The sequence below is a fragment of the Lemur catta genome, chromosome 3 (genome assembly GCF_020740605.2).
Source record: "Lemur catta isolate mLemCat1 chromosome 3, mLemCat1.pri, whole genome shotgun sequence".
Classification (NCBI taxonomy): Eukaryota; Metazoa; Chordata; class Mammalia; order Primates; family Lemuridae; genus Lemur; species Lemur catta.
Window position 1 is genome coordinate 125,705,699 of NC_059130.1, and position 25,354 is coordinate 125,731,052.

The window sequence follows — 25,354 nt, forward strand, 5'->3', positions numbered from 1 at the left end:
GCTGCTGGCCCACCCTGGGGCAGGTCTCCCGCCCTCGGGGGGCTGCAACCCTGGCTGGGCCCAGGCCCCAGGGGTGGTTCTGCTCCAGGCCAGGAAGGGCCCCGGCCAGGGCTCCAGCTCCAGATAACGCCCATGGCTCCGAGGAGAGGCGACAAGCTCCCTGAAGCACAGACAAAACCTCTGTGGCCTCATCCGGCTTGGAGGGAACCAGGTAGAAGAGGGCACCTGTGCCCTGCGTCCACTCGGCTCACCAAAGACCCAAGGTCCACGGTCTGGCCCCGGACAGCGGCCCTTCCCTCCCTGCCCGCAGGCCCCGAGGACAGGAGGGGCTGGGCACACGCACGGCGGCCCACGGTGCTCGCAAAGTCCTTTATTGTACAAGGGCGTCTGTCCCGGGGGTTCAAAAGGACTAACAGGTACACAGCGAAATAGATAAATATGCCAAGCTTTTCTTTTTTTCTTTTTAAATCAGGCATTTATAAACAAGAAAGCATACATTACATAAAAATAGTTCTCGAGTAGCAGAGTAAGCATCGTATTGTCATTAGCAGCAGCAGACGCAGGGACGGTGCAGGGCTCCGGGTGCTTATAAAGGTAGAGGTGGGTTTTTTTCTTTCCTTAATTGAAAAAAAAAGTCACTTGTGACTCCTGACTTAGAGCAAGAACAAAACACCTCCCGACCCTGGGGGTGGGGGTGGGGCGGGGGGCCCAGCCCCGTGGGAGGACCAGGCCGGCCCAGGCCCGCTAGGACGTCACGCACGCAACTGGCCAAGGGGTTTCTCCGCCCCCTCTGGCAGGTGAGCATTTTTTTTCTCAGTTAAAAACAGCCCAGAAAACAAGACAACTATCAGATAAGAAAAAGTTTCTGAAAAAGGAACCACCATATACACGTATGATACAACGGAGTAAAATGAAAAGAAGTATTTACACGGCAATTGTTTTTACATTGGCTAGTTCTGTAGGAAAAGCAGATATTATGTGTATGAGTTAGCTGCTCCGTAGATATGAATGTTATTGCTGTTGTTTCTTTCCCTTCGTTAAAAATCCTCTTTCAGCGTAGAAATGAGTAATTAAACTGAATACACAATCATTCGATGATGGGTTTTACACACAGGGAGTCCACAGCCTGCACAACCGTCCCTCCTCTCCCTTGTTCTGAACGAGACCGACTCGCAGCTGCGCCGGCCCTGCAGCCAGCACACCCTGGGGGCCGGGGCTGCCCTCGCCCAGGGCTGCCCCTCACACCCGCCAGGACCCCGGCACCTCCACCCTCACCCAGGGAAGAGACTCGGGTGAGCCGAGACGGGCACAACAAGAACTGCCCGGGCAGGCCCAGGGCGCGAGCCGCTGGCGAGGGGGAGCCTGCCACTGGCCGTGGGGCCCAGGCGGGACACAGTTGGTGACACTGGACCTCACCAGGACGCAGTCCCCTTGGGGAAGAGTCACCGCTGCGGATGCAGCTCTTTCCGCACACACGGGACGGAAGCGGGCGGGGCAGGCGTGGAACCGACCGACGGTGCCCGGCGGGGAGGAGGAGGGCAAGGTGACTGGGAAAGCCCTTCACCCTCTGGGGGCCTAAAACCCAGAGGCAAAGGGACAAGCCTGGCAGCCCCTGGGCCTCACTGAGTTCAGACTGGGGACAGGGGACAGCCACACAGAAGCACGCCAACACACGTAAAGCTTTGCTCCAACTAAATCATTTAGTTTCCCTTGAAGAAATGACTGAAAAACACAACTCTGGTAAAACAAGGCTAAAAACAGCATTCTGCATGTTGCATAACAAAACCGACCCTTTACAAGACACGGTAATAATGCCCATCGATGGATCTACCTATGGCAGAGGTGTAAAATCCCATGCATACAAATTTAATAACTGCAAAAGTAAAACAAAAGCAAAAGAAAAAATTTCCAAACAAACGCTGCATATACATGATGTCCCTTTTGCATTGCACTTTAGAAGGGGGGGGTCCAGCAGCCACCGAGACCCCCTCAGTAAACCAAGGGCAAACCCTGCGGACGATTCTGTCACCCACACGCACGGGGTCAGTCTCGGGTCTTTGCTTGCTGCTGCCGGGTCGAGGATCCCAAGGCCGTTTGTACTGGCGCAATCTCCATCCGTGAGCCGTCGCAGCTGCCGGGTGTCAGAACAGATTCAAGCAAAGAATTCCTGTCAGATCTTCCTTATGTCAATAAATACCGTAATTTTAGGATGGGTAGCCGCCTCTTGTCTACTGGGAAGTCATTTTTCAAGCCTGGGCATAAGAAACCTTACACAATTTGCATAAACAGCTGAGAGTAAACGAGATTATCTGGAATAAATGCAAGGAACTCACTTTGACAGTGGCAGACTCAGTCGCTACTGAAGACAGAGATTCTGGGGGTAAAAAGACATGAGTCAGGATTTGCTGTACAAGATGCTGGAAGGCACAGGACGACCCCGAAGTTCAGTTTTTGCATTTTCATTTTCTTGTGATTCCCTTGTTCAACCAAGCACCAGAGGGGATTTCTAAGCACTCGAGCACTTAGGATTTGAACTGCTCTATAAATCGGTAAAAACCTCAGTTAACTGGGGAATAAAAAGAGAAGGGAAGATTTTTGACAAAGTGCAGTTCTAAGTATACGTTTAAAATGAACGAACAAACAAAAAAAGTAAAAGAAAAAGTGAAGTAATGCTGTAAGTTTTGTTCCAATGCTGCAGCCTCAGTCCCGGGGGCGCGGGCCGAGTGGGAACGGGCGCCGTGGTGGCAGCGCGTTCCCCGAGGGGCGGAGGTTGTGCCCGCCGCCCTGCGGTGGAGGAGCATGGGCAGCGCCCGGGGCGCGGAGAGCTGAGCACGGCTCCCGGGCTCCGTCCTTCCCGGGCCCGCGGGTGGTGCTGGCGTCCACGGCAACGTGGCGGGCGGTGGGAGTCGTAAGGCGGGCAGTGTTTGGGCTCATCTAGCACGCGGCACCGTCCCTGCTCTCCCTGGCAGCAGCAGGAAGACCTGGGTCCTTGTCGCTGAAAAAATAGACTCTGAAGAAAAACCCCTGCTGTCCTCACGCAGCCGCGGGCGCAGATGAGCCGTGATGGCTTCCCGGGCGGGGAGGGTGGGCAGCCGCCACCCCCGCTCCATCGCGGGTCTTCAGATGGCGTCGTGTGTTGGGGCTTTGAAAAGTTAGTCATTAAAAAACATGTTGATTTTCTGAATTTCAAGTCTCCTTATTGGTTTTAAATAGCTTATAACAAAAGTGTAAATGTTAGAACGTTCTGGCAAACAGAGGGGCCTGCCAGAGCCGCCGAGCTGGCCTTGTCCCGGCTGCAGCTGGGGGACACGGCTCGCTCGCTTGAACTTGGCCAGTACAAAATTTTGCAGTGGATTCCGAAGTATGTGGTTACAAACACTCGCGTGGTAATAGGCACAGTAAGACGTTGTGCTGTGTGGGCTGCAGGGGCCGGGCTGGGGCAGCGCCACCCGCCCCCTCCTCTCTGCACCCTGCCGTTGTGGGCGCCGCGGCAGCGGAGGCTCCGCTAGGGCTCCAGCTCAGCAGTGCCCTCGCTGCCCGCGGCCTCGGGGCGGGGCCGTGGCCAGAGCTGCTCCTGCAGCTCCTTCACCACCTTCTCCAGGTGCTCGCGGGCCTCGCGCTCCCGCAGCAGGTCGGCCCGCAGCTGCTCGCGGTCGGCCTCCGCGTGCTGCAGCTTCACCTGCAGGTCTTCGATCTGAAAGGGACGTCACTGGTCAGTGGCCCTGCCCGTCATCCACTGCCCCCCTCCACCTGCCAGGACACAGGCTCCCGGGGGGGAGTGGGCACGGGACAGTCCACCCCCCTCCCCTCACCCATGGGGAGGCTCCGCCCCGGCATCTGCTCGCACGGCACTGTCCCAGCTCCCCAAGGCCCAAGTCCCACCTGGGGGCCGCTGCTCTGTGCTGGGCTGCCACCACCCTACCTCCTCGACCTGCAGGGCAGACCCGGCCTCCCCAAATCTGGGGGCCCCTCCACCCTGTGTGTGGCTCAGAGCTTGTTTTTCAAGCAAACCCACCGGGAGGGGACCCTGGGTCTTGAGGCCTCCCAGGGCCACAGAAGACAGGGCCAGGCCTGCTGGCCACAGCCCTGAGCTGGAGTCCACCCACCACGTCCCAGGGCCGCTGGCTGGTGGCCCATCCATGGTGCCCCACGACCCTGTCGACCTGGCAGGGTGGGTGTGGCCGGCGGAACACGGACTCCACGGCAGCAGCGGGCCCTGCACCCTCAGTGCCCCGCTTCCCCCAGGACCCCGCGTACCTGGGCAGAGTACTTGGCGCGCAGCCGGCCAGCCTCACAGCCCTTGTCGCACACCCGGACCTGCCGCGCCTGCTCCAGCTCTCGCTTCAGGCGCACGCGAGACTCGTTGGCCTCCTTCATCTTCTTCTCATTCTCCGCACGCAGCCGCTCGATCTCCTTCCTCAGGTTGCGCTTGGCCTCCGTGGCCTCCCGCAGTTTCTCCTTCTTGGCCACACGCAGGAACTCCAGCTCCTGGGAGGGCAGCACGGGCAGGTCAGGGTCCCGGCGCCCCCGAGACCTGCTGGACGCAGCTCCCTCTCGCACCCTGGCATCTGCAGGCCCACCCCCGACGCCACCAGCCTAACCAGGCCGCAGGTGCCCGGGTCCCAGAGGTTCTCCCCAGACCACTGTCCTGAGGCTCCCACGGGCTCGCACCACCTGCTGCTGGGCCCGGGGTCTAGCCAAGCCTGCCCCCCTCCAGGCTGGGCCTCGGCAGCCCTCCCTTCCCCAAGTGCAAAAGCCACGTCCCCTTGAGGGCAGCCGGCTGGTGCTCTGGCTCCTATCAGCGTGGGTGGGTGGCCTAAGACATCGACGGCTGAGGGCCCAGGGCCCCCCCACAGGCAGATGGAGACTTACGTGGGCCTTGGTGCCTCTGAAGGCCCTTCCCCGAGCTGATAAAATATCCCCGACTCCCACCCCACCCCACCCCACCCCAGGCTGCAAACCACACCTCATGAATATGCGTGGCGGAAATCACACCTCCAATCAGAAGACCTAGACAACAGAGGCGGGGGCTGTCCTGGAGGGCACTCACACCCTGGGGGTGTCTAAACCCTGCAGCTCAGGGGCTGGCAGGGCTGTAGTGCCAACGCCCACGCTGGTGAGGCTGGCCCCGGAGCTGCCAGACACTGCCAAGGTGCGAATTCAGCAGACTCTGGGATGCTGGGTTGGCCGGGGTCAAGGCCCAGGCGCCCACGCACCTGCCTCTCCCTAGGCTGTCTGCAAACCGCACACCCATCGTGCGCTTCCGGGGAAACCAGAGCAGCGGACGGAGGCACGGGAGCCAAGGCTGCGTGTGGGGAACCTCGAGCAGGGCCCCGGGAGGCAGCGTGTGCAGGCGGGGCCCGGTGCGTGTGTCTGTGCGTGTCTGTATGTGCCCATGCGTGTGCACCGAGCCTGCTCCTTCCTGTTTGGGAGGCCTGGCGGTAACCATCTCCCAGAGCACAAAGCTTTAGGAAGTGCACCCTCACCCTGCGCTCTGCAGGCGGCAGGCCTTGCTGGCGCATGTGAGCACCCGCTCCTGGCGCACAGAGCACAGAATTGTCTCAGCACAGCTGCTCCTGCTCCCGCCACTAAAAATAGCCCAGCCGTCATTACGCCCGAGGAGCACACCCACTTCCTCAGCGGGCGACTGTGCAGGGTGCCCGGCGTGTCGTGTGGGGCCCGCGGGGAGGGCTGTGGTCCAGCCAATGGCAGGGCCCTCGCGGGACGCCCAGAGGGGCTCCGCACGGCAAAGGGGTCACCACCCCTGAGCCGCAGCCCCTGGAGGCTGAGAGGAGCACGAGGAGCCCGCAGGGGCGGCGGCTTCACCTGGTGGAGGCTGCGCTTGGCCTGCAGGGCCGCGTTGAGCTTCTCCTCCTGCTTCACGCGCATCCTGACCACCTCGTGCAGGAACTTCTCTTTGGCTTCCTTGGTTTCCAGGCCGCCCTCCAAGGCCTGCCGCAGGTGCTCCAGCTCCGCCTCCAGCCCGCTGGGGGTGTCGGCGTGGGCTGCGGCATCAGGGGCGGCCCGAGGGTGGGGCGTGTGTGCCCGGGGAGCTCAGGTCCTTGGCGGAGCTGGATGAGGTAAAGGACGGGGAGGACAGCGAGGACAAGGAGGACGTGACTGAGGAACAAGCAGAGACAGAGACCACGTCACACAGGCGTCGGGAGCTCCTTGCTGCAGAGACTCGAGGGCGCTCCCGAGAGGGGCCTGGGAAATGCCAGGGGCCAGGGGCACCTCTGTCTGAGGGCGTGCTGGACCCCACGTGTCCCCCCAACTCCTCCCAAGCTGGTGCCAACCCCACGCCAATGCCCGCAGGGCGTAGAAAAGGAAGTCAACTCACACTTACATTCCTCTCTGCTTTCAACTTCGACCTCAGCCTCTGAGTCCTTGTCCTCCTCCGGGGCTCCGGGCGGGAGCATCTCGGGGGCTCCAGGCGGGTCCACGGCCAGCTTCCGCTTCCGCGGCTGAATGCAAGTGGTGAGAGGCTCGGTGGCCCGGGAGACGACGGTGGCACATGGCGGGCTGTTCACAACCTTCTGCTGGGCCGGGTGGTGCGAGGGCCACGTTGGGGGCCACAGCTGTCTCGAAGCTCTTGTAGGAGTAAAAGCTGGGGACAGGGGGCGGGGGGCGGACAGGGCAGGTGTCAGCTGAGGCAGCTCTAACCCCACCGAGCCCCTGCCTGACACGGGGAGCCACGTGGCACCCACACCACGAAGACCCATCGCGGAACGAGCTCCCTTTGAAGCTGTTAAAGGTGTTAATACTTTCTCTTCCAACAACAAAGCTTAACGTCAAGCCTTCAGTGACTAAGAATCTGTCAATGTTTTCTGCTGGCCATGTGCCCTGGGCCGCTGGACACAGACTGACCATGTCACGAGAGGCAGCACCCGGCAGACAGGGCTCCACAAATGCCACCAGCCCACCCAGCCCCACCACAGGAAGCTCCAGATGTGCTCGTTCTCATGCCAACCAAAGGGACCAACACTCTGACCACGATGCCACAGGTCTGGGCACCCGGCTTGCAGAAACACCATGGTGTCGCGTGGACGCAACACGCAGATGGCGGCACCTGTGACTGTGGACACCGCGTGTGGCAGCCACTCACCTGTCGCGGATCAGGGCTGGCAGGTGTGGGGAGAGCTCTTTCTCACTCGTGGAAACAGCGGGGGACCAGGGTCGGAAGGCGGAGAGGCGCTGGCGAGGGTGGACGCAGCCGAGACTCTGTGGAGAGAGAGTCGCCTGTGTGAGCCGCTGGGGGAAACCAGCCGCTGCACGTCCCTGCGGCCCGGGCGGGCTCCGAGGAGAAGGGCCCGGCGCCCCCTCCCCGAGGACCCCACACAGGCCCCCGCGCAGCACCTTGTTGGAGGAGCCGGCCAAGGTCCGCAGCCAACCGGACTGCTTGTCCTTCTCAGAAGGCGCGGGGGGACTGGGAGGAGGTGTCATCTGTTTGGGGCCTTATGGAGGCCGGGGGCTCGAGGAGACCTGTGATCAACACAAAAGGCCCAGTTGGCACCTCTGGGCCCCGTGCGGTCTCCCTACCAGCCCAGTGAGCTCGTGCCCCGCCGGGCCCCAAGCCGTGAAGCACCCCGGGGACACCACGGGCAGACTGGACCTCGCCCGGCAGTGCCGCCTGTGGGATGTGGCTCCCTGTGCGCCGACGGGCCGAGACGGCTGCCCGGGCCCCTGTGAGACGGAAGCCGGACACTGCCGAGGGCCCCCACCTCGAGGATGGGACGGACGCTGCTGTGCGGTTTGTGAGGCTGTCACGCAGGGACCTCGCCCCACAGCTACAGCGGGTTCTGAGTCGCATCAGGACCTGCCCTCCTTGTCCACAGCAGCTCTGCCTGACCCGAGCCCCCGTCCTCACCCCTCTGGACCGCTGTCCCAGAACTGAGCCTGAAATCGGCAGGGACCCACGCTGGGGACCTGGGCGGAGCCACGTGGAACAGCAGGCCCACCTGAGAGCCACCAAGCAAGCCCAGGCTCCGGCTTGCGGCAGGCCCGGGGACGGTGGGCTCGCGGGCCAGCTGTGGGGCCGACACATGGCTGCCACAGGGAGAGTGGGCAGCACCTCGCCACTGCCTTGTGAAAGAACAGGCTTCCTGGCGGCCCTCCCCGTGGGAAGAAAACATTCTCAGCACGAAGGACACACGTCACACCCAATGAGCTCAGCTCTCCTCGTTTCTCACCGGTTCTGCTGTTGGAGGAAGCTCAGAGAAGCCCCCAGCCCCCTCCTGTCCCGGAAACACAGTGCTGCGCCCAGCAGGCGTGACGGCACATTTCTCAGAACCGACAAGAGTACGGAGGCCCCGGGCTGAATGGCCTCTGGAGCCAGTCTAAGTGGGAAAAGCCACTCCTGCACCCGACCCCACCGCGGCCGACAACAGGCACCAACTCCCCCCACCCCACGACTCTAGACCCCTGAGCTGTCCACTGCAAGACACGATCCAGACACAAGGTCTGTCCCCAAGCAAAACCACAACAGTCTTTGGAAGATGGAACCCCCAGGCCCCACAGGACAGCAGGGAGGTCCCAGGGCAGCGGTGCCAGGGTCTGCACCCTGGCCAACACAGGACGAGCTGCTGAGGGTGACGCCCGTTCTCCTTTCAGGGCCAAGAGCAAGAGGAGGCTGTGAGTGTGGGGGCCTCTTGCCTCCAGCCAGGAGGCCTGGGGGGCAGTCGGGGCTGGGGCTCCTCCTGCCTGCAGGAACAGCTGGAGGAAAGGGTGCAGCTGCCCCGGGGGCAGGGAGCCCGCCCTAGTCAAGGTGCCCTAAGTAACAGGGTTTCACCATAAAGTTCAGGACACAGCGACAGCCCAGACCCTGGGGCAGCCCTGGGGAAAGATCTCGCCAAAGCCACGGCCTCCCCAGGATCACAGGCCGAGCGTGTGGGGCGTGCACACCCCCCCAGCCTGCAGGGCTGCAGCTCCTCGGGGAACAGACCGCCAAGTGGGGTCGGGGCAGGCAGCCGTCTAACCCGGGCCCTGGCGTGGGTCGCCCTGGGGAGGGCAGGTGTGCGTGGGGTGCACTCTGGCAGGGCCTTCACAGAAGCAGCTGTCCCTCTGGCCAGAGCAGCCCCAGCTCTGGGGAAGTTTCAGGTCAACTTACACACTCAGCCGAGACACTAAAATAACCATTCAGGAAAAATGACACTTAAAATACACACTTAGTGTTGCTGCTTTCTAGGGGAAGTGCGGCTCGGTGACGTCTGGTGGGTGCCCTGACCACAGGCAGGGGCAGGTGGGATCCTAGCTGTGGCAGCGGAGCCCCTTCCAGAACTGCGTGGCCCCCCGTCCCAGGGCACGCAGAAAGGGCCGGCCCAGGACGCCAGGCCAGGGTGGAGCTTCCTGTCTGAGCAGCCGCCATGGCAGGCGTGGAAAGGAAGCTCGGTTCAGAGAAAAGCCACAAGGCCCGGCGCCGTCTGGTGCTGAATCTGAGAAACCTCAGAGACCTCTTGGGGGGAGAAGTGTCAGACGCCACCAGCTGCAGGGACACGCCCACCTCATGCCACCCCCATGAGAGCCAGTGCCACTGCAGACACAGTTCTGCCCGGCGGGCACCAGTCACCCTGAAGATGTAGCTGGAGGACCTGTGGGCAGGGCCCCAAATCCTCCACACAGTTCCCAGGACCCCACGTCACCCCAGCCACGGATTCGGAGAAGGGGGCGTGGGAGGCCTGGGCTGCCCCCGATGGAGTGAGTCCCCTGGTCCTCAGGGAGCCGGGGCAACCTTCTGAGGCTCTCAGCAAGAACCCAACGGCCCCTCTTACCAAGCACGGGGCTCTTCTGAGTCTACACGTCACCCACACAGCAGGAAGAGGAACCTGCCAAACAGAGGGTGTCTGGGGCCTGGCAGCACCAGAGGGAGTGTCGCCAGAGCGGTGCCAGCCCAGGAGGAAGGACAGCCTTCTTCAGGCCTGGGATGCCACCACACCCAGCAGGTCCTACTGGGGGCCCCACTGTAGGGAGACAGTGAGGGACAAAGCCACACCTGGCAACAAGACTACGGTGTCCCCATTCCAGGAGATGAGACCAGCCACCTCTGGTTTCCGACCCTTCCCAAGGCCTCAGAAGCAGCCCACGAGGCCACCCTGGGCCTGAGATACGCCAAGGCAAGGAGGCCGGGGCCGGGGGAGCAGCCAGGGCAGGGCAAGGTTACGGCAACCCAGCACCTCGGCGTGAAGGCCACAGCAGCAGCGCAACGACGGCGGCCTAGGGACACTCCTGCCCTCTCTGTCTTCGGCCCCAGAGCAAGGGAAGGGCAAGTGGGGACACCCACCAGGGACCGCCTGGCCACGGCACGCGGCTGCGGGTGAGCTACGCAACTCCCCTCGCAGGGTCACAGTGAGCCCCGCAAAGATGCTCCAGGTGTCTGCCCACCCTCTGGGGCTGACTCTGAAACCCTCCCAGTGACCTGGGCTGAGGGTGGACGCAGACACAAGGACATGGTGCCCACTGGACACGGATGGACCCTGGTACTCGGGAGCTGGGCCTGACATGGGGTCATGGTGGCTGCCAGAGCCACGGTGACCCTCCAGAGCAGAGGAGGGAAGAGCATCAGATATGAAGGGGGCCCACATGCCAACGGGCCACGCTTCCCCAAGGGCCTCACTTCCTGTGGACGTCCCCCTACCCCTGCACAGCCAGCATGGGGAAGGCTGAGAGGAGGCCTGGGCTCCAAGGGGCCAGCAGGACCAGAGACTCAAGAGGTGTGGGGGTGACATCCCAGGGGACCCCCGTTCCCAGGCCTTCAAGGAGCCAGGGACAGAGAAGACCCATCAGGAGGCCCCTTGAAGACCTTGTGCCCCAAAATGTGCACAGCGCCTGGGGCTCAGAGAGATGCCGCAGAGCAAGGAGAGGTTGCTCCTCACCCAGCAGGCGGGAGGCTGATTCCCCGAGGTGGAGCGCCGGGTCAGACGGCCGGCCCACGGGGCCTGAGTGACGCTGGACAGGAGGAGCCACGTCTGCACTTCCTGGACCTGCCTGGACTTCCTGCACCCCCCCCCCGGGGGGACGACACACACAGAACCTGCCACTCTGGCCACTGAGCCTCAGCCTGGAGCCCTGGGCAGTGACCTGGTTGGCCTCGCGTGGTGCTGCTTAATTACTGACTGGACGGGAAAACAGCAAGACCCAAACCAAGAGCCTCCCCGCCCTGGCAGGTCAGTGCTGGTGGCCCCCACCTCCACCCTGCAGACACTGGGGTTTCGGCCGACCTTGACAGAGGGCTCATACGCCCCACAGCCACACGTGCGGCCCAGTGTGAACCCACGCAGCCCACCCAGCGCCCACACAGCAGGCAGAGGTGCTGGTGGGCAAGACGGCTCGTGGCCATGGAAGGCAGAACTCCAGCAGGCTGCAGAGGGAGGTGTCTGTGAGCGGTGGCACCACAGGGACGAGGTCTGGGCACCAAGGAGACCACGGCAGGTGGCAGCCAGGCGACCTCGGCAACACCTTTGTGCTTTTTGTTTATCACCAAAGAAAGGGCCCCATTTGGTGGCCGCAGCAGCCAGGGTTAGTGTAGACCCATCTCCAAACCTGTGGGCCTCAGCTGAGAGGCCACCTGCCTGCCCCCGGCACCCAGGCCCCAAGGCAAACAGGGCGCGGTACAGGAAAGGGACATGCAGGGTTGCACCTCCGCTCAGCTCCAGGGAGCCTGGCGGACGGGCCAAAGCCACGACCCGCACGCTCTTTGAGTGTGGCCAACCCGGGAGACCAGGCCCACGCCTGCTCCAGGGGCAACAGGAAGCAGTGCCCCTAACGACGTGCCTACAACTTCTTCCAGCCAAAAAAATTTAGTATTTTCCTGCTAAGTTACAGCCTGTCTACCACCTCACACCGACTAAAATGGCCACAATTTTTTTTTTTTTTTTTTGAGACAGAGTCTTGCTCTGTTGCCTGGGCTAGACTGAGTACCGTGGCATCAGCCTAGCTCACAGCAACCTCAAACTCCTGGGCTTAAACAATCCTTCTGCCTCAGCCTCCCAAGTAGCTGGGACTACAGGCATGCGCCACCATGCCCGGCTAATTTTTTGTATATATATTTTTAGTTGTCCAGATAATTTTTATTTCTATTTTTAGTAGAGACGGGGTCTCGCTCAGGCTGGTCTCGAACTCCTGACCTGGAGTGATCCACCCACCTCGGCCTCCCAGAGGGCTAGGATTACAGGCATGAGCCACCGCGCCCGGCCAAAATGGCTACAATTTTTAAAAATATGGACAATACAAATGTTAGCGATGATGCAGAGAAACCGGAACACTTGTGCACTGCTGGGGGAAGTGTAAAATGATTTGATTGCTGTGGAAAACAGTGTGGCAGCTCCTCAAAAAGTTAAATATAGTATTATTGAGCCAGGTGCGATGGCCCACACCTGTAATCCTAGCACTTTGGAGCCCGGGGCAGGAAGATCGCTGCAGCCCAGGGTTCGAGGCTGCAGTGAGCTGTGACGCGCTGCACTCCACTGCACTCCAGCCTGGGCGACAGCGTGAGACCCCATCTCCAACTGAAAACAAAAATAATACTTACACTCTGACCCAGCAATCCCACCTGTGCACTCCTAGGCATAAACACACAAGGCCACGGAAGCCCGCGTCCACACGGCCACGCACGCACACAGCAGCACCGCTCGCAATCGCAGTGGAAACAACCCAGTGTCTGTCAGTGGGCGAGGGACGCACAAGCCATGGTCCGCCCGGGAGTGGGAGTGCATTTGGCCACGTGGCGGGAAGAACCACAGCACACACCGCAACGAGGACGGACCCTGGGAGGGAGACGTCACGCCCAGGGGAAGCAGCCAGACACAAAGCCACACGCTCCGCAGTCCTCCTTACACGGAAGGTCTAGAATGGGCCAAGCCAGAGTCGGAACGGCGGGGGCTGGGCAGCGAAGACTACCGAACACAGGGTTTTTGGGGGTGACAAAAATATCACTAATGAGACAATGACGGTCGCGTATACTACAAACCATTGAACTATACTCTCGGCAAGGGCAGGAGATCCACAGCATGTGAACATCTCAATAAATATTATCTAAAAATCTTTTATTAAACAACAAAAACGTAAGAATGAATTCTTGGTTGAAAACCAAACCGCAGAGGTGACTGGTTTTCGCCAACATGCTGCCCTCAGAGCAAGAGTCAGGGCGGAGCTCAGGGTGGGCGGGCCGGCCGAGGGGCCACCTCGCCACGCCTGCGTGGACAAACGGGCAGATACCAGGAGGTCCCCAGGTCTGGACGCCAACATGACCCCCGACAACAGGGCCCACGCCACACACAGGCCGCACAGCCCCCGAGCCAGCGATGCAGCCGCGCCTCCGACAGGCAAGCTCTCAGGATCAGAAGGGCCCCGGCAGAGCAGGAGCCGCCTGACCTCCACTTCAGGGGACAGCCTGGTCCTTGTCACCAGGGGTAGCCCACAGGGCACTGGTGGCCACAGCCCTGAGGTCAGCTCTTCCCACCAGAAGGGCCCCGGGGGGCAGCAGGCTCCATCCCAGACACAGGGATGAGTCCTGCCCAGCACACACCCCAGGCCACTGTCAGCGCCGGGCCTGGGTGCCAGGAGACCGGCGGGCAGGGCCGGAGTCCCCCAGGACTGCGGTGGCTCTGGGGAAACAAGAGCACAGGAAGCAGCTGGCTGGGAGAGCGGGGACAGGCCCCCAGAGGCCACCCGCCCAGAAGGGGCAGGGAACAGGCACTCTAAGGCGGCACTCAGTGCCCAGCCGGGCAGCCAGGCCACAGCAGTAGCTGCGACATGACAAAGTGGCCCTGGCCAAGGCTGGGGGGGGGGGGGGTGCTGCACTCACACATACCCCACAAGGTGGACCAGGGGCTGGGGGGGAGCAGGCATAGGCCTGGGGAGGGGAGGAGCAGGTACAGGCCTGGGGAGGGGGGACAGGCACAGGCCTGGGGAGGGGGGGCAGGCACGGGCCTGGGGAGGGGGGGCAAGCACAGGCGGGGGGGAGGCACAGGCCTGGGGAGGGGGGCAGGCACGGGCCTGGGGGGGGACAGGGGAGGGGGGAGCAGGCACAGGCCTGGGGGGGACAGGCACGGGCCTGGGGGGGCAGGCACGGGCCTGGGGGGGGGACAGGGGAGGGGGGAGCAGGCACGGGCCTGGGGAAGGGGGGACAGGCTCAGGCCTTCCTCCTGCCACAGGGGCCCAGCGGCAGGCACCACAGGGAGCCCCGCCCAGGCCTGCTCCCGCCAAGTGGGCCAAGTCACAGGTTGGGACAAATCCCACTGCTAGAGACACCGCCCTCCTCGCATGGCAACAGGCCAGGGCAGAACTGTGCCCCAGCCCCCTTCAGCCGACCTGCGACCCCCATGCCCCACCCCTCCCCCACGGGCCCCTCCCCTGTGTCCCGTCATCACCTTACGAGCAACTAACAAAACACGGCACCCCAGCACCCCACTGGTGGGACAAATCCTGGTCTCAAGCCACAGCCAGGAGGACCAGGGTTTTCTCATTCATCAGCAACATGAGAACCACATCTAGGCATCTTAATAAAACGTATCTATTTCCTAATTTAGAGACTAAATAAAAAAAAGTTCCTTTTTTCAACAAGTAAATTTTAATACGGAATTCAACCACTAAGTAAAATTCCGAGTTAAAAAGTAGCCGCAGACTTAGAACTGAGATGTGACCAAGCATGTGTCACCCACAGGTTCTGGGTGAAGGATAAACACACTTGCAGGTTTTTATCACATCAGCCTCACCGGGATTTCCACGCCCTGGGTGAGCAAGGACCGCAGACCAGCAGGGGTTGGGGGGGTGGGCTCCAGGGACCACCTTGGAGATGGCCAGGCCTGAGGTGCTGGGGGCCAGGGGCTCTTGTAGGGGCAGCCCCCCCGCCACCCCTCCACCCACACAGCGTCCACTGTTGATTTTCGTGCCGCTCTGGGTGAGCAGACGAAAGCATCTCATAGTGACGTCACCCTAGATGAGACCAGGCCTTCCTTACAACGTGCACCTCGGGTGTATCTGTCACAACAGCCAAATCCCGCAAAGCCGTCAGGCCAAGGCCTCAGACACTGGTGGGAAAGCAGCTCTTGGGGACGCCGCCCAGGGAGAGAGAGAGCCACCGAGTGCCCCGGGCTGGCTCCCAGGGCCACTCTGAGACCCCCGAAACGTGCCGCACAACAGGCTGCAGACAGCGGGCACAATACGCGTGCCCCTTCAATGCAGAGCTGACCTCCCAGAAAACAGGCAGGTCCTCAAGGCCAGAGATGAAAAGACAACGAAAAACCAGAGTGACCCACGTCACGTGGGAGGCCCATGGTGACGCCATGACCCACTGCCCATGCTGGAAGGGACCCCTAGGACCCAGGACAGACACAGGTACCACCAGAGGGAAGCCCGCCGGGAACTGCATCCATGGGTCTCTTTGTTGGCCATGGGGTTCCAAGGTGCCAGCTGGAGAGGCCACGAAGGGGGAGCCGAAACAGAGGGTCCCAAGCTGCGGCCAAACCTTCCCGGCCCACGGTGACTGCACTCAGACCACGCGCCTCCACCCTGCCTGCCTGGTGGGTCCAAAGATATCTGCGCTGCTGTCTAACGTGGCAAATCCCAGCCACCAGACCCCGTGACGCAGAGGGAAGCACTGTGGGTCCGGAACTCCTGCTCCCTGAGGTGGACGTGCACAGCACAGAGTCCTGACCCCAGTTTCCATCCCCGAAGGACACTGGGTTCAAGATTATTGCCCACTTTAGCTGGTGCCTGTCAGCACCTGGTCTCCCCAACAGTGGCTGCTGGACAGCACGGTGCCTGTCACCACCACCCCAGGGATTTGAGGAACGTTCTGTGGCCTAAAGGCTCCTGTTGTCACAGCCTGAACAGTGCCCACAAGCCTGGCTGGGGAGAGGACACCACTGGGACCCTGGGCCTCTGGCCTGGCTGCACCCAGGGACAGGCACTGCCCTCCAATGAGGGGGCTCTGCACAAACCACCCCTTCCTGCACTTCCAGGACCCCAACGGCATTAGAAAAGCCACCCCCAGTGCAACACTTCTGCCCGCAAAGGTCACAGGCCTGGCCCCTCCCCAGCAGTGGGATAGGCAGAGGGCCTTCCAGGCACAGGGGTCGTCCTTTCTCCCCCCCCTACAGGCAAGGGAACACCAAAGGCAGCTGGCCAAGGGGGCACACCTACATGGGCCAGGACCGACCCAGACGGGAAGGACCCTCACAGGCAGCCCCGGCAGAGCAGCCCTTGCCAGCAACGAGGCCGGAGGACAGTCATGGCCTGGAACACACTCCTCCGTCCCGAACCCACCAAGTGGCTGCCACTCCAGTGGGGACAGGGAGCCGCCCGAGGTGGGCTGGGGTATCCACCTTGCCGGGGCTCCATCCGGCCTGCAGCAGACCCGGAGGAGCCTCCGCGGGTGGGGGCAGTGCCGGCCCCGGGCAGGATGCTGCCGTCACCCCCCACACCGGCCTGGGCTCCCCACAGCCTGGGCAGTTCTCCCCGGCCCCGGGCAGGATGCTGCCGTCACCCCCCCACACCAGCCTGGGCTCCCCACAGCCTGGGCAGTTCTCCCCGGCCCCGGGCAGGATGCTGCTGTCACCCCCCCACACCGGCCTGGGCTCCCCACGGCCTGGGCAGTTCTCAGAGGCCGGCAGAGCTGGTGTGGGCAGGGTCCGCTCTGTAAGTGGTGACATGATGCCTCGGGGACACTGGGCATTCCATGAATAAGCCCTGCTGAAGCCAGCAGTGGCTTTCCACAGGTAAGCCCCCAAGTTCCCACACTTGGGAATTGGCTCGAGATTTGAGCTACGGCACTTTGCTGAAAATTTCACAGTTCTAGAAATTGCAAAGCTATTTTTATAAGTACCATTAATATTTTACACGTGATAATTCACATTTCATATTATGCTTAAATTAACCTATTTTCTGGTTATTGTGGTACAGAGGAAACAGATTAAATTTGCAAGACAACTCCAAACCCCAAAATGAGGTGAAAATACCAATTTTAAAGATTCACTTGGATTTTTCTTTAACTTAAATTAAATAGGTCATCTTTGCTGTTACCAGTGCTGTTCACAGGAAAAAGCTAAGTTTTCCAAGGAAACCGAGTCAACCATCTGGTCCCATGCCTGCCCCTCCCACCAGGGGAGCCTCCCCCTGGCCGCTGCCTGCTGCCTGCTGCCCAGCGTGACCTGCCTCACAGAGGCCGACGGCAGAGCCGTTGTCTGTCAAAACCCAAAGAAACCCAGCGATCCGGGGGAGAAGGTTCCGGAAAGAGAGGGTAAGGCCGGGCCACTCACCAGTGAAGGACTCGCCAACGCCCGGCCCAGCTGCCCTCCTACACTGCCCAGTGTCGCTGGGCAGGGGCAGCAACCCAGAGCCTCTCCTGGGACCTGGGTCTGAAGCGTCCACCAGCGGCCAGTGCCCAGCAGCGGCGCGGCCACGTGGGCCCGTGGAGCCCTGGACACGTGCCCTGAGCTGGCGAGGCCTGTGCCCTCCCGCCCCGCCCTGAGCCCGGTGCTCACCCTCAAACCACCGCACCGTGGGGCCAAGCGTGAGGTGCTGCCACTCAGCTCTGCAAAACCTCTCTCGGAATCGGGGTGGGGGGAGGGAGAAGGGCCCAGGGGTACAAGGGGCAGCGAAATAGGGCCATTCTCCTCCTTTGCGGGGAACCACTGGAAGGACTTGAACAAGGTAGAATCCCGAGAACAGTGAGTCGGTCGGGGCATCCGCGGTTTCTGTGCTGGGGGCTTCAGTCCTCTAACTGTTCTTGTGAGCCCGGCCAGCCGCAGGGACACTGCTCCCTACAGACATTCCAGCGCGATGACTCGCTGGCGGGAGGGGCAGTTGTGATGGACGTCTGGCCGCCTGCCACCCCGCACCCACGATGGATGAAGACAAACAGGCCTTTCCACCCAGAATCGGAGGAAACGCTGCAGAAAGAGAAAAATGCGGAACACAGGAGGCAGGGCAGGATGCTGCGGTCGCTGTTCTTGGAAGGCTGATTCACTAAGAATCGACTTCATTAAGAGAGAGCTTCACAGAACAGCAGGAGAGAGGTGGCCCGTCCTGCCACCCGCAGCTGCACGGGGCAGTGGTGCGCGCGACTCACCCAGGGTGCAGGCCGGGGGGCTCAGGCGAGGCAAGTCCCCTTGGGAAAGCCCCCCCCCCCAACAAGACCTTGACACCACAGAGAGTGTCACCGGGCCCCAGCCTCCTGGGAAAGGGCAGGCGTGTCTCTGAGGAGCCCAGCGGCTCTGGCGACCTCAGCCCGGTGCCCACCCGCTGTTCCGGGCCTGGTCCTTCCCTGCCCTACAGTCTGGGAGCAGCAGCTGTGAGTTCTTGCTCGTCCCAGACGGCCACACACAACACGCAACGCCGAGAGAGGCGCTCTCGTGTGAGGAGTAACAGCAGAGGTGACCTGTGTCCACCCAGCTCCTCCGTGTCCTGAGTCCGGAGAGCCATCCGCACGTGAGCACGACCAGCCTGCCCCTACCCGGCATCTCCTCCCATGGGGGCCCCCGCCGAGGCCCACACCCATCAGGAGGTGCCGTCAGCTCCAGCTCTGGCCACAGCCGAGTCCCCATCAACACCTCACCCTGCCCCCCAAGCCAGGCCTGGGCCCACCCGCACCTGTCCCCTGTGACCCGAAGTTCCTCTGTGTCACCATGGCCCTCCCTCACAACCAGCCCGGATCAACAGGGACCCCAGCACCCCGTCACAGGTAGGGGTCCCCACGCTTGGGCACACAGCCGTCCTGTGACCCGCCACAGCCGTAAGGGCTCAAAGCCGGTGCTGTGCACGAGGTGTGCACAGGGCCAGGAGGCACAGACTGGGGCAGCAGGCCTCCCTCCCACAGAGGACAGCCTGGCAGAAGCTTCCGGAAGGAAGATGGCCTGGAAGGGTACTTGGAGGAGGATGACCCTCTTTTGCTTGGACCCGCCATCAAGGCTGTCAAGCCCAGAAGCCACAGGCTGCGGACACCTCAGATGCACCAGACAGGGAGCTAGAGCGAGGCAGGAGCAGGAACTCGGTTCCTGCACTTTGCAGGGGTCTCAAGCTGGCGCCTCTCTCCAGGCCTTGGCACAGTGAAGCTGGGGTGTTAGTGGCTGAGCCCACGTTTGATCTCGGAGGGACAGGGGTCTCACAAAGGAGCCACAGGGCGGCCAGCAATGACAGGCTGGCGGGAGAAACGGCCGCAGCAGCCACAGCGCCCGCGGCAACCTGCCGGAGCCCCCGTGAGAACACAGCAAGGGCTGCCCGGCCTCAGCACCCCACGCCCCAGGGGGCGTCTGAGCTCTGGCAGGGGCAGCACCCTGGCCTTGTGCTGCCCCAGGTGTGCTCTGGTGTCTTCTCACCGCATCCATCCCTGGAGGGAGGAGCAGCCGGGTGTCAAGAGCCGGCAGACCCAAGCCCGCCAGGTTTCCACGCACCGTGACTCCCAAAGCATCCCGCCTGAGAAGAGCACACATGTACCCACGCACACACACGTGCACACACACTAGCACGCTAGCACAGGAAGCAGTCAAAGGACAACTCAGCCTCTGAAAAGAGCCATCCCCATAGGAGATGTTCTCACTCCTAACCTCAAAATAAAACAATTTAGGAATCCAGAATGTTCACTTTTAAAAAAATAGCCCGGAGAGTAGTGCCTAGGGGTGCAGGGCGTGTGGGGACCCTGTGCTGGGGAACGCACCGTCGGGGCACACCCACAGACCCTGGCCCTGCCGCCCAGGTGAGGGCAGCTCCCCTGCCCTAGACCCCCGCCCACCCTGCAGCCAGGACCGCAGATGCACCTGAGAGGTCCCCAGAAGGGAGGGGTGTGACCTCTGTGGGATCCTCCACAGACCCGCATTTTGCAGGGTCTGTGGAGATTTCGGCTCTAAAACAAACCACGAGTTCGAGCTTCCTGCCGGCTCACATGCTCGGCACGGGTGGGGATCCTTGAGGCCATGCAGGGACAAGGGCCGTCACCCACAAACCCCGTCCCCATCTCCCCGGTCGGAGGAAAGGCACAGGTGGGAAAGCCCCTACCCCCAAGGGGGCGCTCACAGGGTCCACCACCGCCCTGGGGCAGGAAGCACCTCCCAGAGACATTGCTCCTTGAACATTCGGAGATCCTCCTCTCTCCAAAGTGGAATTAGATTTCCTGTCCAGGACCAACACTCTCCCATCTTAAAATCTACACAGAAACATCCCAAGTGCCTCCACCTGGAGGAAGACACCCCCTCTCTGCACAGGATGGGGAAAGTGAGCAGGAGCCCTGCACAGGGCAGGGGTCGCCCAGACAACCAGAGCCTCCGGGGCGAGCACATCCGACGCCCCAGCACCCCAGAGACAGGCGGCTGGGCAGGGGTCTAGATGACCGGCTGCACCTGGGTGTGCACAGCTGGGCCACTGGGCCTGGGAAGGAAAATGACTGTCCACTCCTCGACTTTGTGACCCAGAGCTGGCCCTGTGGGCGTGCGGCACTCTGCTGTCCTCAACTTGGAATTCCAGACAATCTCACTTCTGACAAAATCTTATTTCATAAGCAAAGTCCTACATGGCTACAGAACAGGTGGGTGACTGAGCTGGCTCCTGCAACACGCCTGTCCACTGCCACCCCGGGCCGCGCACTGGCTCAGGGCTCCGAGGCCACGCCTCCTCAGACCAGCACCTCCGCAGAGCGACGCGCCTGAGAAACAGGCGTGGTGGGGAGGCTGCAGCCTTGACACACAGCTACTTTCTCTGTCCGCCAATGTCTGACACAGTAAACCAGGGAGGAGGGTGACACAGCCACAGCCCTGCGGCTCAGCCCTGCTCGGCAGGGGAGAGCGGGTGTGGCCACAGCAAGGAAGGAGAACTGAAACCAAACAGCTGCGCTAGATTGTGCAGCGTCTCCACTGCCGTGGTGAGAGTGAAATCCGTATGCACGTCTGGGTACAAAACATGAATTGTGCAATTTTGGTGATTCCATGAGTTAAATGCTCTCACATTTACATTTCAAACTAACGATGCACAATATAAAGATGAATGGTAAAACTTATGGTAATAAATTTCTAATTTTTCTCAACTTAAAATGACGTTGAATAGCAACTGAAAACCACCAGGACAAGCTGAGAGGGAGCGCAGGACAGAGGCTACGCGTTTATACCCGAGCAGCTCGCACCGCACCTTTTCCCGCCATTTGGAGGAGGGACCAAGCCGCAGAGCTGGCCATGGGCAGTCCCCTCCTCACACAGCCATGAGGGGCCGGGGTCCACGTCGTCCTCAGCAGGGCTGCTCCCAGCAGCCTGCCAGAGGGCGACGGCCGCGGCGAGGCCCCAAGCAGCTCAGGGCAAAGGGCTTCACGCCAGGGCCAGGCCCAAACGCAAGCGCAGGGTCTTTCTGAACAGAAGGCACCGTGAGTGTGCGGCCCACTCGGAGCCCACCAGCGCAGGTGAGGCCACCCACACCTGGGGCACCTGTGTAGCCAGGGCTCCCGCCACCACTGCCGCTGGCCGCGGGAACTCGGACAGGGTTTTCTAATCTGTCTAAAAAAGAACCTCCAAAGGAAGCGTATTAAGCCCATTTGTTAACACCTTCCAAATGCATGTCAAAAGCCGGCTGACGTCAGGGAAGATGGAAATTTACTAGACAGATGGGGACAAGTTTGCACACCAACTGCCACACGACACTGACCTCCAAGCAGACTAACACCGTGCCACAGGAATACCCTACAAAGCCCGAATATGAAATAATAAAACTTTATTTCAGAACAAACAAAAAGGCTCTCTGTTCCATTAACTCACATCACAAAATGAAATCGCTCCTCACCGCTGATCAGAAAGGTCCACTTTGGGCCCAGCTGTCCAGGACAGCAGGCGTGTGGGTCCTGGACTCGTCTCTGTGCTGCCCCCAGGATGCAGGGCCAGGACAACCACGGCCGGGTGCTGAGGGCCACTCTGTCACCACCAGGGCCTCGGCACAGGCCTGGAGAGGGCCGCCATCTCACGGGCACCACTGGCTCCCCTCTGCCCACGGCCCCTGCCCACCCGAGGGCCAGGCCCCGCGTCCACACTGCTCGCCAGCCCTCATCTGACGACCGGGGCTGGGGGAGGGCGCTGCCATCCACCTGCTTCTCCCACGTCACACAGGCGTGCAGACAGTGGGTCCTCCAGGGACGGCAGTGTGAGCTCTGCCAACTGGTGGGTGAGCTGCTGGGGAAGGGTCTCCGCCCCCGGGCATCACAGTGCCCTCGTGGCTGCCTCACTCCTCTGCACACCGGCAAATCTCTTCCAATCTGTCCCTCATGCAGAGGAGCCGTTAACCAACCTGGGTTTTGAGTTTCTGTGAGATTAACTGTCAAAAAGAGGCGAGTCTGAGAGCCGCCTCTCCCTGCCCTGCCGATCCACAGCCAGCTCCTCTGAGGCCCCTGGGAGGAGGGAGGGTGGCAACCCCACGAGGACTTCTCGGCAGGGCCAGGGCCAGGAGACCTGGTGGCAATGCAGCAGGGTCTCAGGCACCACCTGAGAGCCCCTGGTCAGGGTCCAGGCCCCAGGGCAGGGCTCTGGGGGTGACAGTGATGGGCAGGAGAGCCGCAGCCTCTGGGAGCCCGACTCTGCACGCTCAAGTGGCCGTCATGAGAGGGGTGCACACGGGAAGCAGACAGACCCTGAGCCTCGGGCCTCATCACAGACACGAAACAGCCCAGTGGGACAGAGTCCCCAGAGCCACAACCGATGTGGACCTTGAGGCAAAGGGGGTGTCTGGGTGTTCGGAGTGGGCGGCAGGAGCACCACACCTGCCAACAGGGCATCGGCCCCCCGGAGACGTCCTGGCTCACTGCCACTCTGGAGACAAGCGCTTCCACCAGCCAGGAAGGGGAAACTGTGGCCAGCCCCGCCTCACCCCGCCAGCGGGTCTACTCAGCCTCCTCTGGCGGCTGACGCCCACAGTGTTTTCTCTCCATAGAAACCGACACAACACGGAGCCAGGCCTCAGCCGCGTGGACCCTCCCCGGGCCTCTGGGCAGCTCGGCCTGGAGCCACACGGCCTGGACTTCCGGCTTCAGCAGCAAGGCTGGGCACCCCAGCGCCTTGGGCCCCACGCTGCTCACGGTACCGAAAGGCACAAGGGTGTCCTGCAGCTGAGGGCACAGCCCTCGCCGCGAGGCCCCTGGCCTACAGCGCAACATCTGCCTGGGCGCAGGAAGTGGCTGCCAAATCCACAACAAGCAGCGGGACGGCCCCGGCTCCCGCCAGCACAGCACAGGATGACGACGGGCTCCTCCCAGCAAACTGACAAAACCAACGCCTCTCCGAGATGTCACCCACGAGGCGCAAGGCGTGTCCCCTCCTCACTGTCGACTTCACACACACACAGCCTGGCCCCCCCAGGAGGCCCCAGGTCTCTGTCCTGCAGGCTGGGCTGGGTGTGGGGTGGGAGATGAGGATGAAGCCTGGGCCAGCATCGGGACCCCCAAACACACGCAGGACAGGGTGAGGTTTTCCAACCACAAATGTATGTCTTCGCTGTCAGACAGGGTATCTCAGGCCTCCGTGGACGCAGCTTCTCAGCACCCCCGGAACGCCGAGGGACCTCCTTCCCACTGAGCACCCAGGGGGCTTCAGGCTCCCAGCACCAGCAAGGCGGTGGGCTCAGCCTGCCCAGACCTCAGCCTCCTCTCCGGCACAGGGTCAGTGTCAGGGTGTCAGGCTGGGGCTGCACCAGGGGGCTGAGGCTCAGGTCACAACCCACCCTTGCGAGTGCCATGAGCAGCCGTGCTGGGGGCTGAGGACAGGAGCTGGTGCCCCAGGAACCATCCCTAGGCTGGGAGCCCCCTGCTGACCTGGCCGCAGCTTCCTGTCCTCCTCCGGGTGGGGGGTCCAGTAGTCCCTCCCCCACGGCCTACAATGAAGGGATTCCACGGCTTTGGAAACCCTGCTCCCGCAAGAGACAAAGTGCCATAGAGCCCTTGGCACCCCCACCCCCACCACCCTCTGCCCCTCGGATTCTAGGGCGCTGCTCAGGGCCACCAGGCCTGGGGCTCTGCTGGCCAGCTCAGCCTGTGTTCTCTGTCGTCTCGCGGCTTCTCGGCAAGGTGTGCGGCGGGTCAGGAAACACTTCCAGGGGAGCCGTTTGCCTCCCTCCCCAAGACTGGAGGATTTATTTTTTGGGGGGACAGTCTGGCTCTGTCACCCAGGCTAGAGTGATGCAATCACAGCTCACGCTGCCTCAAACTCCTGGGCTCAGGCGATCCTCACGCCTCAGCCTCAGAGAAGCTGGGAGTGCGGGCACTGCCACCAGGCCCAGCTAGTCTTGCCACTGATTTTTCTGTTTTTAGTAGAGATGGGGTCTCACTCTTGCCCAGGCTGGTTTTGAACTCCTGGCCTCAAGCGACCCTTCACCCCGCCCCTCACCTCCCAGAGCACTGGGATCACAGGCGTGCGCCGCTGCCCGCACATGCAGAGGACTTTCATGCCCGCATGGCAGTGCCCAGCGCGCTCACAGGCGGCAGGCTCCCACGAGGGCTGAGCAAACTCAGGGAGTTAAACCCACCTGACTGCAGACATTTCTCCTAAATGGCGAAGAACGTGGATGGCTGGGGGCAGGGGCCCAATTTCACCTGCTTTTTAACAAACCCTACTTTAAAACTAACTGTCACTTCTCACTCAGGAGACCTGTCAGGGAGGACTGTGCCACGGGCCCCAACTCCCCACACAGGACACACATCCACACGGGTCTACAACGAAGAGGAAGTAAGAACCTTTCTGTCTGCCTGGGGCTGGGCCAGGCTGGGCCCTGGTTGGGGGTGGGGCACAGCCACCCTCCCCCGCGCCCCGCCCTCCCCCGCAGCTGGAGCTGTGGTCAGAGGAAGGGAAGCATTTCCTGTGTCCCCTCCCCCAATTCCCCTGCATTCTTGGCAAGCCCAGAGAGAGGCCTCGGCAAGAACTGGGGGGGCAGGCGAGAGGCTGGGAGAGAAGCCAGGCCCCCCTCGCACCAGGCTCAGGGAGCAGGGCCAGGAAGGAAATGGGGGAGGGGCGACACGGTGCCCAGAGAGGGGCCGGAAGGGACACCCTGTCACCCACAGAAGGTGGCCTCTGCTGGGCCCACAACTCCCTCCCTCAGGTACCCACCAGGCTGCGGCCCCAGGACAGTACTGGTGCACAGCAGCCAGTGGCTGGGGTCCCCCTGGGGGGGTCAGAAGATCCAGAGAACTGACCACCCTGTGACAGTCACAGGTTAGCAAAGCTCCCACCACCCAACAGGGGGGTGGCACCCCTCCAGGACACGGGCCATGGGGCAGCTGGGAGGCCTTGTGAGTGGCATTAGGGAAGGGGCCCCTCCACCACATGAGGACACTGGGAAGGACCGTCCTCCCCACACCCCACACCTGCTGGCACCCTGATCCTGGACCCCACCTTCGGGAACAAGGACT

General features: G+C 61.9%; 2 protein-coding genes across 4 annotated transcripts in view; both read right to left on the bottom strand.

Annotated features, from left to right (window-relative positions):
- Positions 1-429: 429 nt before the first annotated feature.
- On the bottom strand, positions 430-5,920 carry SKI (SKI proto-oncogene). Its single transcript, XM_045548720.1, has 3 exons — positions 5,827-5,920; positions 4,258-4,488; positions 430-3,694 (listed from the first exon to the last, which is right to left on the bottom strand). Exons 1-3 carry the CDS (start codon positions 5,887-5,889, stop codon positions 3,506-3,508), a joined length of 483 nt encoding a protein of 160 aa, XP_045404676.1. The 5' UTR covers positions 5,890-5,920; the 3' UTR covers positions 430-3,505.
- Positions 5,921-6,028: 108 nt separating this feature from the next.
- The window catches only part of LOC123635994 (ski oncogene-like), a 60,662-nt gene continuing 41,336 nt past the window's right edge, over positions 6,029-25,354 (bottom strand). Inside the window, exons 2-4 of one of the 3 annotated variants that reach the window (XM_045548717.1) lie at positions 7,106-7,221; positions 6,347-6,607; positions 6,029-6,120 (exon numbers count right to left, since the gene is read on the bottom strand). In XM_045548717.1, the coding sequence (XP_045404673.1) occupies positions 6,373-6,607; positions 7,106-7,221 (351 nt within the window). In that variant the 3' untranslated portion in view covers positions 6,029-6,120; positions 6,347-6,372. Of the gene's footprint in view, positions 6,121-6,340; positions 6,608-7,105; positions 7,222-7,356; positions 7,483-25,354 lie in introns of those variants that run through there. The other 2 variants (XM_045548718.1, XR_006734271.1) reach the window with 2 other exon arrangements.